This window comes from Salvelinus namaycush, chromosome 3, assembly GCF_016432855.1.
Source record: "Salvelinus namaycush isolate Seneca chromosome 3, SaNama_1.0, whole genome shotgun sequence".
NCBI classification, from domain to species: Eukaryota; Metazoa; Chordata; class Actinopteri; order Salmoniformes; family Salmonidae; genus Salvelinus; species Salvelinus namaycush.
This window is the reverse complement of record NC_052309.1, coordinates 20,046,177-20,059,964: the sequence shown is the minus strand read 5'-3', so window position 1 is coordinate 20,059,964 and position 13,788 is coordinate 20,046,177. Positions and strand designations below refer to the sequence as shown.

General features: G+C 41.9%; 1 protein-coding gene across 1 annotated transcript in view; it reads right to left on the bottom strand.

The window, feature by feature from the left end:
• Positions 1-13,788, bottom strand: part of LOC120043561 (roundabout homolog 2-like) — a 137,592-nt gene that overhangs the window by 16,796 nt on the left and 107,008 nt on the right. Inside the window, exons 11-18 of the mRNA XM_038988121.1 lie at positions 11,772-11,853; positions 10,894-11,059; positions 10,352-10,518; positions 9,952-10,073; positions 5,808-6,039; positions 3,207-3,331; positions 2,790-2,961; positions 1,621-1,797 (exon numbers count right to left, since the gene is read on the bottom strand). Coding sequence (XP_038844049.1) covers positions 1,621-1,797; positions 2,790-2,961; positions 3,207-3,331; positions 5,808-6,039; positions 9,952-10,073; positions 10,352-10,518; positions 10,894-11,059; positions 11,772-11,853 — 1,243 coding nt within the window. The remainder of the gene's footprint in view (positions 1-1,620; positions 1,798-2,789; positions 2,962-3,206; positions 3,332-5,807; positions 6,040-9,951; positions 10,074-10,351; positions 10,519-10,893; positions 11,060-11,771; positions 11,854-13,788) is intronic.

Sequence of the window (13,788 nt, the reverse complement as noted above, 5' to 3'; positions counted from 1 at the left end):
TTGCTAAGGCCTATGTCTGTAACAGTATATAGTGTGTCTGATCTCTGTTGATATTACTCAGGCCTGTGTCTGTAACAGTATATAGTGTGTCTGATCTCTGTTGATATTACTCAGGCCTGTGTCTGTAACAGTATATAGTGTGTCTGATCTCTGTTGATATTACTCAGGCCTGTGTCTGTAACAGTATATAGTTGTCATGACGTTGGCCTGGGGGAAGGTTTATGACAGTCATAAATACCTCTTTCCCCCTTTTTCCCTCTCCCTACTATAACTGATGTGACATAAGAAAACCCATTGGTTAACATAGAGATTCTGGGAACATCAGAAGTTGGGGGGAAATGAACTATATTCTGGTAATCCGACCAACTGAACATATGCGGTGGTACTTAAGGTATATTATGTCAGTTCGGTTGCCCTCTGACACATTCTCATCAATGATAGAATGACATAAACTCTACTGTGGAAAGTCTAAACGTCAGAGGTATCGGATTCACATGGAATTGTTGTTTAATTCAAATGTTTGAATATGAAATTATTTGTGAAGAGATGAAATGTAATTTTAGCTTCCAAATGAGAGATTTGGGTTTTCATAAGTTTGGCTTCTGCTCAACCAGGGGCCCGCCCCTGTGAAGAGACATGGGTTATAAACTTTTCAGACACACCCCTCTCCCTCCACTATAAAAGCCATTGACAAAAATATAACTTCCTGTTCCGGGGACACTAGGATGACGATCCGATGTCAGAATGGTTCAGATAATAACTACAGAACTAAGCCAACATCAGCATGGACTTTGGTTGTAAATGGTATGAACTTTGAACTCGTATTCACTACAGAAGTGATACCTCCTAGCCGTTGAATAAGCAACAGCTGCTACAAACGCAGGTTAGGAAGGACAGTCAGAGTATCCCGTCTACTCCACAACGACGTTACCACATATCCAGTGACCACCAGAGACATTCTTCAAAGGACAGAGGACTCGGGTTGGCGATACGGTCTTCCATCTACCACCAACCTACTGAAGCGCAGCTCAGAGTAAATATTTATTGCATTTTCCTTTTTCAAATGGGCGGTAATTTAGAATGCATAAGATACTGTATTTACGATAGCACAGCTCGCCTATGTTCCAGTCTCCCGCTCTTTCACTAATATCCCGCCCCTTTTCTTTGTGTAACAAGCTGTCATATTTATTCCGCCCGCTAGGGACGTTTGCCTTTATGACGGCAATTTGTGATCAAGTTATGATTTAATTGTGTATGTGTGATTCTGTGTGATTAGTTAGGTATTTAGTAAATAAATAATTAAACCCAATTTTGTATTGCTGATTCAACTTGTTAGCCAGGATTCTTGCAGATAACCAAGGATTTACAACTTTCAGATGAGACTGAATAAAATGACGATTAATGTGACTGCTATGGATGTAAAATATTACTAAATCTTTAAGAGTTTATTCGAAAGATAACAGCTCTATAAATATTCTTTCGTGGTGTCCCTCTCTAGTTAATTACATTTACATGATTACTTCAATCAGGTAATATTAATTACGGAGAAATTATTTTATAGAATAGCATGTCATAGCAATTAATCTGGCAAAGCCAAAGACACGACATAGTGGTTCTGACCTGCATAGTTGCTGAGGCCCTTCCTCTTCTTCCTCCTACAGTACAGCCAGGCGCTGAAGCCCATGAGGACGATCCAGCAGGCCCCTCCCAGCCCAGCGATGAAGGCTGGCTGCTTCACCACGTCTGAGATGCTGTTGTTGCCCTCCACCCCCGTCATCACATCACGCAGCTCTGCACCTGGGGACAGACAGGAGGGGACAGGGGACACCCATCGGATTGACAGCATGGCATCTGGTGGATGGATAGTGCTATGTTGTCCACTAGACCTAAACCAGTCAACAGCTAACATCTTTCAAAATTGATTAAAATCAATGTTTATCAATAGGTAATATCAAAATCTACTATATGATTTAAAAACAATAAACTCTGTACGAAAGGTACAATCACGTTACAGTTATTTTCTAGGTTTAAAACAATACAACACCATGAAACACTATAGATAAAGAATATCAAATAAAAAACACACCATCGAAACCATAAAAAAACTGCAATATGTAGGCAGAGTGTTCATCAATTCAGCAGTGCTCTCATCAATTTGAACTCCGAGACGGGAGATTGACAGAGCAGCTCAGACAGTTTGATTTTCTGCTGCAGCTACTGTGCTGTGAAATTAGATTCACAGTCTCCAGCGTGAGCAGGAGTCCCAGCCCCAGTCATTAAGCCTTAGTCCACAGGCCTCTGTTTGCCTGTCTCTGGCCGTTAAGGATATTTTCCCCACACATCAGTCAAAAGTCACGGATGAAGAGCATCTGGCCTGGTTCTGCTATTGATTTTAGGCCTATATACTCAGCGCATCCCTCAGCTGTTTGATAGGATGATAAACCCACCCCAATAACACTGTCTACCATTTTTAGCGACGGCCCCACAGATATCGAGGATTATTATTATGGCTAACAGCTCTCAACACACTGTTACTGGACACTACACTAAATGAAACGCTATTGATTTCCTGATAGATCACTATGTATGTAGCCTGCCTTACAGAACTCACTGAACCCCTCGTTTCAAACCGTACACATGTGATCTCCGACAATGCACAATTGTATTTTTCCCAAGTGTGATAAATTGATCAATCATTCTTCCAGACCGCCTGCCTGTGAAGCAGGTTAGGGTTCCCTGCTATTATGTGGGTTGCCTCAGACCTTGTGCCCTGTGTGTTTATGTGTTACCTATGATAATAGGCTGGGGCTCGCTCTTCACTCCCACCCCCGAGCTGGTGCCTGCCGCCACCTCCACACGGTACTGCACCCCCGCCTGAAGACCCCCCACCACCACCGAACGGATGGCCGCATCCACCGTCTTATTCACATGGAAATGGGTCTCGTTTGCCAGGCACCAGATCTAACACACACACACAGGGACAGGAATTTGTGGTGAGAGACAGTTGATACCCAATTTCAAATCAAATCAAAGCGTATTGGCACAGGTAAACAGTGTAATAAAATGCTTAATAGCAAGCTTCCTCAACAGTGCAATGTAAACATTTCTTGTAATATTTCTACACAATAAAAATACAGTGAACCTGTATGCCAGAGCCTTTATTCTCAATAAGACTACTGTATCCTATACAGATTGCTGCTCCCTACCTTGTACTCCTGGATGATGCCATTCTGGTGTTCTGTGGGAGGGGGGTCCCAGGACACACTGATGGAGGTGCTGTTATGGTTCCCTACTGTCAGCACTGTCACCTGCTGAGGAGGAGCGCTGGGTGCTGCATTGGGAGGAGGCACAACAAAACACATCAACATAAATATTACCACATACCGATATTCTCATTCCAACAGAAAACTGCTGCTGCTGCCTGCCGTTGCTGTTTACCTGAGCACAACAGAGAGCACTACCTTGATTTATATGAAACTAGTTCAGTGAGGCAGGCTTTCTCTGTAGCAGCAGAAAAGCTCAGTGCCACTGCTTTAATAACATTTGTTAAAGCCCAATGCCACTGCTTTAATAACATTTGTTAAAGCCCAATGCCACTGCTTTAATAACATTTATTAAAGCCCAATGCCACTGCTTTAATAACATTTGTTAAAGCCAACATGTGTTAAAGCAGCGGCATTGTGCTTTGCTGCTTGGGAGAGACAACACTCTCTACACTTCATGCTTCCAGACTCTCTCTCTCTTTTTCTTCCTCTCTCCAACCTTCATCCCTTACAGTATACTTCAATCTTGCTTTTTCTAATATCTCATTCCTTTTCCGCTCTTTTAAAGTTGCAACAGAGTAACAAAGTAGCAGAGGTCTCTTGGTGCCTTCATAGGTTTAGGGGAATCAACTATAACAGTCCATCTAATAGAACAGCCAATTAGAACCTCTAATGCTACACAATACTATTGGATTTCATATTAATGGATCACGGCCAACACACGCAGTCACACACTAGCACTTGGACGCTAAAGATGTGCATATCTGAGCTAAATGAAAGCACTCCATTCTGGTGTACAGTAATGAAGGAGATGCTAGTAAGTCCATTAGCTCTGTGATGTATCGCCGGCAGAAATATGACCCGCGGTGTTTCACGTAATGTGCTAAGTGACACTATGGCAACCCCAAGGCCAATCGTTTGAGATCTACAAAACACTCTTTATCCCCTGTGTGGGCAGACAGACCACTCAGACCCTTCACTTTCAAAAGCTGTATGGGGATTCAAACAGCTAGCAGACACCTGCAGGCTAACAGCATGGCTATGGGATCGCTTAACACATGGGCCTATTGTTTCTATAGTGTTGGAGGTTCATTATTATTCATTCAGTCAGCACTCTACAGTAACTTCATACTTTGAACTACCATCTCTGTATTTCCGAGGTACAACTCATTCAAATCAGATTGGTTGGATGGGAAAACTCAGGACTAAACTCAATTGAGAAGCCACAAGTTTTGTAATGGCATTATACAGTCTGTGGAAGAACCATGTGAATCAGCTACTGGATCAACCTGGACTCAGGGGTAGACATAACATAGTAAATGAAAATCCGGGACACTCATATGATATATTACGTTTGGTATGGTATGTATTAATTTGTGGATGTCCATCGTTCATTTTGTATGATATGTTAAGAATTACAATTTGTATGATATGTTACGAATTGCAGTTTGTTGTAGCTAACGTTAGTTAGGTGGCTAACACACACGTTAGCTAGGTGGCTAACGTTAACTAGGCTAGGGTGAAGGCTAGGGTGAAGGTTAACATTAAAGTTAGGGTTTTATTTTTCACATGCGCTGAATACAGCTGGTGTAGACTTAACTGTGAAATGCTTGCTTACAAGCCCTTCCCAATGATGCAGAGTTTAAAATAGTAACACAAGAGGAATAAAATAAAATACACAAGAATGGAGCTATATACAGGGAGTACCAGTACCAGATCAATGTGCATTAGGGGAATGAGGTATTTGAGGTAGATATGTACATGAAGGCTAGAGGGACAAACTGAACATTCCCAGAGCATGGGACGTGGAGAACAGCTACTGTGTGGGCCTAATTGTGTTAATGTACACAAGGAATAAAAAGCAACCCAATTAATCAACCATTCACAGAGGGCTGAATCTTAACCTGAGACACCTGTGTAACTTGAGCTTCTGTTCAAATCTCTGACTGACATCAATGTTTGATTTAACTTAAGTAACTTTTCATTTATGCATGTATATGATGGAAAGGGGGAGAGTTGGTGAGACAGAGAGAGAAAGAAAGAAAGAAAGAAAGAAAGAAAGAAAGAAAGAAAGAAAGAAAGAAAGAAAGAAAGAAAGAAAGAAAGAAAGAAAGAAAGAAAGAAAGAAAGAAAGAGAAGGGGTGGAGGGAGGGAGGTAAAATCAAAAAGTCACAGCATGAATGTTGTATGCAACAGGGGCATGGCAGGTGACATCAGGTGTCCAGGGAGATAGGGACAGGGAGAGGTGCAGGGAGAGAAGCAGGAAGAGGGTTGAGCTGGTGTCACAGGAAACAGCCCCCCCACCACCCCCCCCCCCCTTCTCTTGAGTGTGTCTGTTTGCAGAGAGAGTGTGTGTGTGTGTGTGTGTAATGACATTCTGTATCAGCTTCTAGGTACAGTATGTGGCCATTACCTGATGTAGCAAACAAGTAGCATTGATGTAAAATAATTTCAGGAGTTTCTGACAGTGAAAATAATACCTCCTACACAGTTGGCAATATCTGTTGCATCACTACACATATTGAGTCGGTAAAGGTCCTTTACCTTCCTCCAAGGTGCGTGCTGTCATTGATTCACTGTCTGCTCCCTGGAATTCGTTGAAGTACGGACGGACTTTTATCTCGTAGACAACACCCTTCTTCAAGCCAGACAGAGCCACGTCTCTCTCTGAGGGGACCTTCACGTCCTGCACCTGCCAGGCCCCCGGGGAGGGCAGGCCTGACGTCTGCCTGTACAGAACACGATAGCCCTGGATAAACTGTGAAGGTTTCTCCACCTGAAGGAGAGAAAAGGAGGCAGACGTATATATTGTAGATTTTTGAAGGGATTTTTCTTCAACATTAGCTAAATTATATCAACTTTGATTCATAGTAACTACTTCCTGCATATTTAAATACACCACATGCCAACCAAACCAGCAAAACAGAGAGCTACGAAGCTCTTACACCCTGACAGAGTGGATTAAAACCACACGTTATCCTTTTCTGTAAACAAATCGTGTTACTATGGCGGGGGAAAGTTGCAGTGGTGGGGTCTGGGGATGGAGTGTGCAACATAACTCACAGTAATGGCTTGTTAACAGGGGCAGAAGCAAGCAAAAGCTTTTACAGGGCAAATAAAGCAGCTGTTTACCGTCAGCCCAGTCCAAATAAATCATGGAAACGTGCTGCTGATGCTCTGCCTCTACGGTTGCCTGCTTGCATTTCATTTAACGATATGATTCGTGAATCTAAAAGCTTTATGAATGCCCGCCCCCACACTCTCTCTTTCCCCTCCCTCCCTTACCTGTAATAGAACTGCTTGATCCATCTAGATGCAGCCATAGTGGGAGTAAATATCATAAACAAGCCCATTCTGTTTAGTTTTCCCTTGTCTTATAGGACAGGTATGCTAGGGTATGTTAGGAGAAGGGTTTTGCTTGACAATAATAGTATTTGTGAAGAATAAAAACCTACGCTTATTCTGAGACTTAATCTGGCCTGTGTTACAATGTAATTACATACTAGAAATATTATCATGTCACTAACTGAAGATGGTAGATGGTATCTCAAAGTGTAATTTCAATTGAATGGTATTTTGGATTGTTCCCTTGAATAAGCCATGTTATGAACTGATGTACCTGTCATAGGTGTGCGTACTGGGAGCGGAGTCAGGTGCAGGAGAGCAGAGAGTTGTGAACAGGCGCACACTTTATTTAGGCAGGAGAAACCAACAGACGGACGCCACTGCGTCGAAACCTCCAGCCAATGCAAAAGTGCAAACGCGCAAACAGTCACAATAATATTGTATAAACACAATAACATACCTCGTGAAATAAAACACGGAATAAACACATATCAGTAAAACGCGTCAACATAGACACGTAACACAAAACAATCTCACACAAAGACATGAGGGGGAACAGAGGAATAAATACATGAGGTGTGATTGGGGAATGAAAACCAGGTGTGCAGGGAACAAGACAAAGCAAATGGATAAATTAAAATTGGAGCGGCGATGGCTAGAAAGCCGGTGACGTCGACCGCCTAACACCGCTGGAACAAGGAGAGGGGCCGACTTCGGCGGAAGTCGTGACAGTACCATCTGCTAAACAAAACAATGGTGCTATGCAGCACTATACAAATCCATTTCTCAAAGAGAACCAGATACCTAATAATGTTAAAATGACATCAAGGCACCGGTGCATACAGTGCTGAAGCATATGGAGTGCATGGGTGTACGTGCGTGTGCATGTGTATGTATGTCAGTGGAGGCTCCTCAGTGGAGGGAGGGGAGGACCATCATCTTCAGTGAATTGTATAAAAATAAAATGTTTAAAACATTACAAAAGTGATCCTTTATAGATAAAACTACACTAAATATATTCACGTCACCAAATAATTTATTAAAACACACTGTTTTGCAATGAAGGTCTACAGTAGCCTCAACAGCCCTTTGCAGGGTAGCACCATGATGTAGCCGGAGGACAGCTATTTTCCATCCTCCTCTGGGTACATTGACATCAATACAAAACCTAGGAGGCTCATGGTTCTCATCCTCTTCCATTGACTTACACAGTAATTATGACAACTTCAAGAGGATGTCCTCCAACCTATGTTGTCCACCCAATCAAATGATCAGAGAATGAATCTAGTACTGGAAGCATAAGCTACAGCTAAGACTGCAGTGCATAAAATGTGGTGAGTAGTTGACTCAAAGAGAGAGAAAGAGAATAGTTGGAACAGTTTTGAACAAATACATTTTTTTCTAAAAGGAAGGAGAAGCGAGAGAGCGGGAGAGAGAGCTATATTTCATTGTACTTTTTTTCACCTTCACTTACCTAGCGAATGCAGGTAGCTAGTTTAGCCTACTCAAACACAGAAGGATGCTATGTTAGCTAGATGGCTATGGCTATCCAACACTGGAACGCTTCCAAGTTAAGGTAAGATTTTGGTTTTATTAATTTACTGCTTGATTGTAGCGGGTTTACTAACGCGTTAGTTCTAATGGCTAGAGTATGTTGACTAGCTATGACATTAGCTAATATGGTGACAACTATGTAGGCTGTGTGTAGTGGTTATGTTATGAAGGTTTGGCCTGGGAAGTTTTTTTTTTGCATGGTCACAGACAACTGATGTGTTGTACACTGAAGTCCACATGCGAAGGGAAACGGTTAGAGGAGGAGAGCGCGTAGATGCAAGAAGGAATTCTACAACAAGCTAAACGATCATGCTGTTTGTATGTGGCTGCTATGAAAGTGGACTGTGTTTGCGTGTGATCAGGGGTATATTCATTCCACCGATAATGATTACACCCTACATCAGCTAGAGTGTGCAAGGCGGTATTGAATGTGTCACTGTCTGTCACCTAGATTACTAAAAATGTTCTCTCTACCTGTGCACCTAAATTGTAAACTTGAATTCATATGCTAGGTTGTAGCAACCTAATGATAGGTATAGGGAAAATTTGAATATCTTGTAGTAACCTAAACCTATCGATTTTACATTGAGCTGGGTCTAATCATACCAATGTTATTTGTCACATGCGCCGAATACAACAGGTGTAGACCTTCCCGTGAAATGCTTACTTACAATACCTTAACCATAAAATGTTTACTAAATAAACAAAATAAAATGTAATAAATCAAAAAGTAACAAAATAAATGTGCATGACAATAACGAGGCTATATACACGGGGTAACCGTGTACAGGTTAATCGAGGTAATTTGTAAAGTGATAGATAATTTGTAAAGTGCATAGATAATAAACAGCGAGTAGCAGCAGTGTAAAAACAAAAGGGGGGGAGGGGGTTCAATGTAAACAGTCCGGGTGGCCATTTGATTAGAACATGAATGACAAGTCATCCGATATGCTGTAATAGAAAAAGATGCTCATAAATTTTTTACAAATTGTCCTCCCTCATCCTAAATGTCACCGACCGCCACTGATGTATGTGTACTTGTGCGAGGAATGGAAGAGCCTCTGTCATTAAGCAGTGCTCTCCAGAAGCCAGAAGGGAAAATATGAATAACCTCCAGATAAAGAGCTGACTGCAAACCGCATCCAAAAGAGAGAACACAACATGTTGCCGCTGATGGTGATCTATTTGTCTCAGTGAGAAACATTTGTCTTAATTCCTGCGTCACCCCAAACAATCACAGATTGATGGAACACCAGCTGTCCCTGGACTCCACGTCCACCCGTCTCAGACACTTGCACTGTGTGTGTGTGCGCACACGTGTGTGCGTGCGTGTGTTTATGCATGTGTGTGTGCCAACTGAGAACAGACAGTGGGTGACACACAGCATATATGAGTGAAAAACTAAACTCAAACTGTGTATGAAGCTTGGAGATAAGCAAAGGCTTGGAACTGGCTCTGTTCCTGAACGATCCTAACGCTGTACAAGGCTCATCTCTCTCGCTACTCAGCTCTTCAGGTTCTATACTGCCTGTTTGATTCAGTGAGAATAATAACTCAGCACAGAGACAAAGCATCCTTGTTCATACCAAACCTACTCATACCAGTTCCTCATTGTGACATCTATACATAAATTAATAATTGGGCTCTGCAAGTCTAAATCTTAAGTTAGAGTGTGTTTGTTGCGTCCCATTACAGATGGTCAACAGATGCTCAAACTGTCAACTGCAATTCTGTCGATATGCAACAATAAAAACAATTGACAGTATAGATTCCTATCAGTAGTACTCACAGCCCATGTGACCTGGACAGAGGTGGAGCTGATGACCACAGGGTTATGCATGCTGACCACCACATCACCCAGCTCCTTCTGAACACGTCGATGGTCGACACCCTGCACCGGAGGGCTGATGTCTGAGAGAGAGAACGAGAAAGAGAGAGAAAGTGAGAGAGAGAGAGAGAGAGAGAGAGAGAGAGAGAGAGAGAGAGAGAGAGAGAGAGAGAGAGAGAGAGAGAGAGAGAGAAAGAAAGAAAGAGAGAGAGCGAGCGAGAGAGACAGACAGAGAAAGAGAGAATGTGTGGGAGAGAGAGAGAGAGAGAAAGAGGATGATGCCAATTGCGATTAAACCCTTATGAAAATGTTCTAATGCCATGAGGTACACTGAGACACAGTGGTTAGTTTGGTACAGTACCTTGGGTGCGGACAGGCTCAGACATGGGGCTGGGGTCTCCGAGACCCTGGGCATTGACCGCTCTGATGATGAACAGGTAGACCGTGTTGGGTCGCAGGTCCTTGACCGTGAACTGTGTGGTCTTCCCGTGGTCAGCCACAGTCTGCCAGCTGTTGCTGACCAGCTGACTGCTCACAGAGAAAACAGGAGGAAGATATTTAGTGAAGCAAAAAAAAGCTTTTACGGAAATAACATTCCATACTGTAGCTATGGCAGTCCTATTGTTTTTCACTTAGCTAATTTAACTGGCAACATCAAGACATCTGAAACTCTAGTCTGAAACCTAAACACTTTTTAGTGGTTCAAAAAAACTCTGAACAACCTTGTTGGACTGTACATGATTCTTGTATGCAGACTATTCAGCCAAAGCCCTAGGATGTATGTGCTTGCCCTGAACAGGCCAGTGAACCTTATGCCCACATACATGCATACATCTATCATTGCTCTGAAAGTTTGGGGTAATTTACTGCAGCTTCTCTTAGGGCCAAGGTTCCCAGACATACCCAAAGGCCTCAATGACATAGGAGGAGATTGGGGAACCCTCCTCGGCCCCAGGTTCCCAAGACAACGAGACTGTGCTCTTGGTGACATCAGTGACCACTGGCTTGGAGGGAGGCCCTGGTAGGGTACTGGCATTGTGGGACATGGAGTCTGTGAGGTCACTGGACTCTGAGATGGAGAAAAGGAGAACAGGTTCTTTCAAAATGAATCAAAATGGACATGGCAGATTGAAGGAGAAACAAACGCATCAGGTTGATTGGCTTCAATCAATGGTGTGTACTCTACACTCTTAGAAATAATGGTTCCAAATGGGTTCTTGGCTGTCCCCATAGGTCAGGGAACCCTTTTTGGTTTCAGGTAGAACCCTTTTTGGTTTCAGGTAGAACCCTTTTTGGTTCCAGGTAGAACTCTTTTGGTTAATCAAAAGAGAACCATTGTGCTCTCCCAAAAGCTTGGCTGGTGCGTAAAACCTTTGAATTCAGACAAACAAAGAGGTGTAATGGGTTCACACACTATTTTTTTTTACATACTGTAAAGCTTACTTTATTGTTTGATGTTTTACCACCTCAGGGATAGTGTACACAGACGTTTTGGCTTTAGAGCCTTCTTCAGTGTGTAGGTACACTTTTCGTTAATTCCAAACAGCATTTGTAAAGAACAACAGATTAGCAACAGGTGCTTCTAATCGGGGTTGCCACTCATCTGCCAATCAGGGACTATTTTGGGTTCCACGTAGAACCATCTGTGGAAAAGGTTCTACATGGAACCCAAACTGGTTGTAAGTGTTCTCCTACGGGGACAGTCGAATAACCATTTTCGGTTCTAGATAGCACCTGTTTTTCTAAGAGTGTAGAATCAGATGGACACATTGTTACTATACCTCTGACATCCAGGAAGGCACTCCATGAGGTCTCCCCACTGGAGCTGGTGGCCACACAGGTGTACAGCCCAGAGTCAGATAGCTGAGGAGGACAGAGGAACACATCAGAACACATCAGAACATACACTGACCAGACAGTTGACAATGAAACAACTGTCTTCCCATTTATTTCTCAAAAGAGAAACAACCAAACATGCAACCCTAAAACTGATCATACAACTGACCAACCAAACATTCAGCTGATGAACAAATCAATCAACTCCTCAATTAATAACAGTTTGGAAAGACAAACATTTTTATATACAGTACAGTGCCTTCAGAAAATATTCACACCCCTTGTAATGTTACCTCCTGAATTTAAAATAGATCAAATTTAGATTGTGTGTCATTGGCCTACACACAATACCCCATAATGCCAAAGTTGAATTACAAATAAATAAAAAATGAAATGCTGAAATGTCTTGAGTCAATAAGCATTCACGCCTTTGTTATAGCATGCCTAAATAAGTTCAGGAGTAAAAATGTGCTTAACAAGTCACATAATAAGTTGCATGGACCTTGTGTTTAACATTATTCTTTTTATGACTACCTCATCTCTTTACCCCACACATACAATTATCTGTAAGGTCCCTCAGTTGAGCAGTGAACTTCAAACACAGATTCAACAAAAAAGATCAGGGAGGTTTTCAAATGCCTCGCAAAAAGGGCACCTATTGGTAGATGGGTAAAAAAACAGACATTGAATATCCCTTTGTGCATGCTGAAGTTATTTTTTAATTACACTTTGGATGGTGTAAAAATACACCCAGTCACTACAAAGACACAGAGGGCCTTCGTAACTCAGCTGCCGGAGAGGAAGGAGAGGGATTTCACCATACGGCCAATGGTGACTTTAAAACAGTTACAGAGTTTAATTGCTGTGATAGGAGAAAACTGAGGATGGGTCAACATTGGACTAAGGAGTTTTTGTTTTATAGAAATAAACTGAATAGAGCTCAGCACAGGCTAAATCCTAGAGGAAAACCTGGTTCAGTCTGCTTTCCAACAGACACCAGGAGACAAATTCACCTTTCAGCAGGACAATAACCTAAAACATAAGGCCAAATCTACACTGGAGTTGCTTACCAAGACGGCAATTAATGTTCCTGAGTGGCCTAGTTACAGTTTTAACTTAAATTGGCTTGAAACCTATGGCAAGACTTGAAAAAGGAACAACCAACCTGACAGAGCTTGAAGAATTAAAAAAATAATAATGTGAAAATATTGTACAATCCAGGTGTACAAAGCTCTTAGAGACTTACCCAGAAAGACTCACAGCTGTAATCAATGCCAAATGAGATTCTAACATGTATTGACTCAGGAGGTTGAATACTTATGTAATCAAGATATGTGTTTCATGAATTTTTTATAAATGTTAGAATTGTTGTTCCAATTTGACATTACAGAGTATTTTGTGTAGATCATTGACGTTTTTTATTTTATTTTATTTTTTTACAATTAAATACATTTTAATCCCACCTTGAAACACAACAAAATGTTGAAAAAATCCATCGGTGAGAATACTTTCTGAAGGCACTCACTGGCGTACCGGACACCCCAGCAAGGCAGGGGCCGATGAGCTCTGGGGGGCCATGCGCCTATCATTGATGTACATTTTTATTATAATTTTTTATTATTTTGACATTAACCCTCTAAAAAGTAATTCATAAAACGTTTTATTTTCTATGTGTGCTAGGAGGCTAAGTGTTTGTTTCTTGGGCTTCAGGAATGTGACTGAAACATTTAAAATAAACTGATTATAGGTATGAGGGAATATCAGTGAACAAATGCCGTGGTCAAGTCTACGATGACGCCAGTGCAATGAGTGGAGCTTACTCAGTTGTTCAAAAGCACATATCAGACTGAGAGCCTAATGGTTCTTAGGTAGTTATTAGTACGTTTTAAATTAGAAAATTATCTCTCCACAGAAGTGACAGTTACAGGAATGGTAAAAACAATTTGATTGCGTTAGCAACAT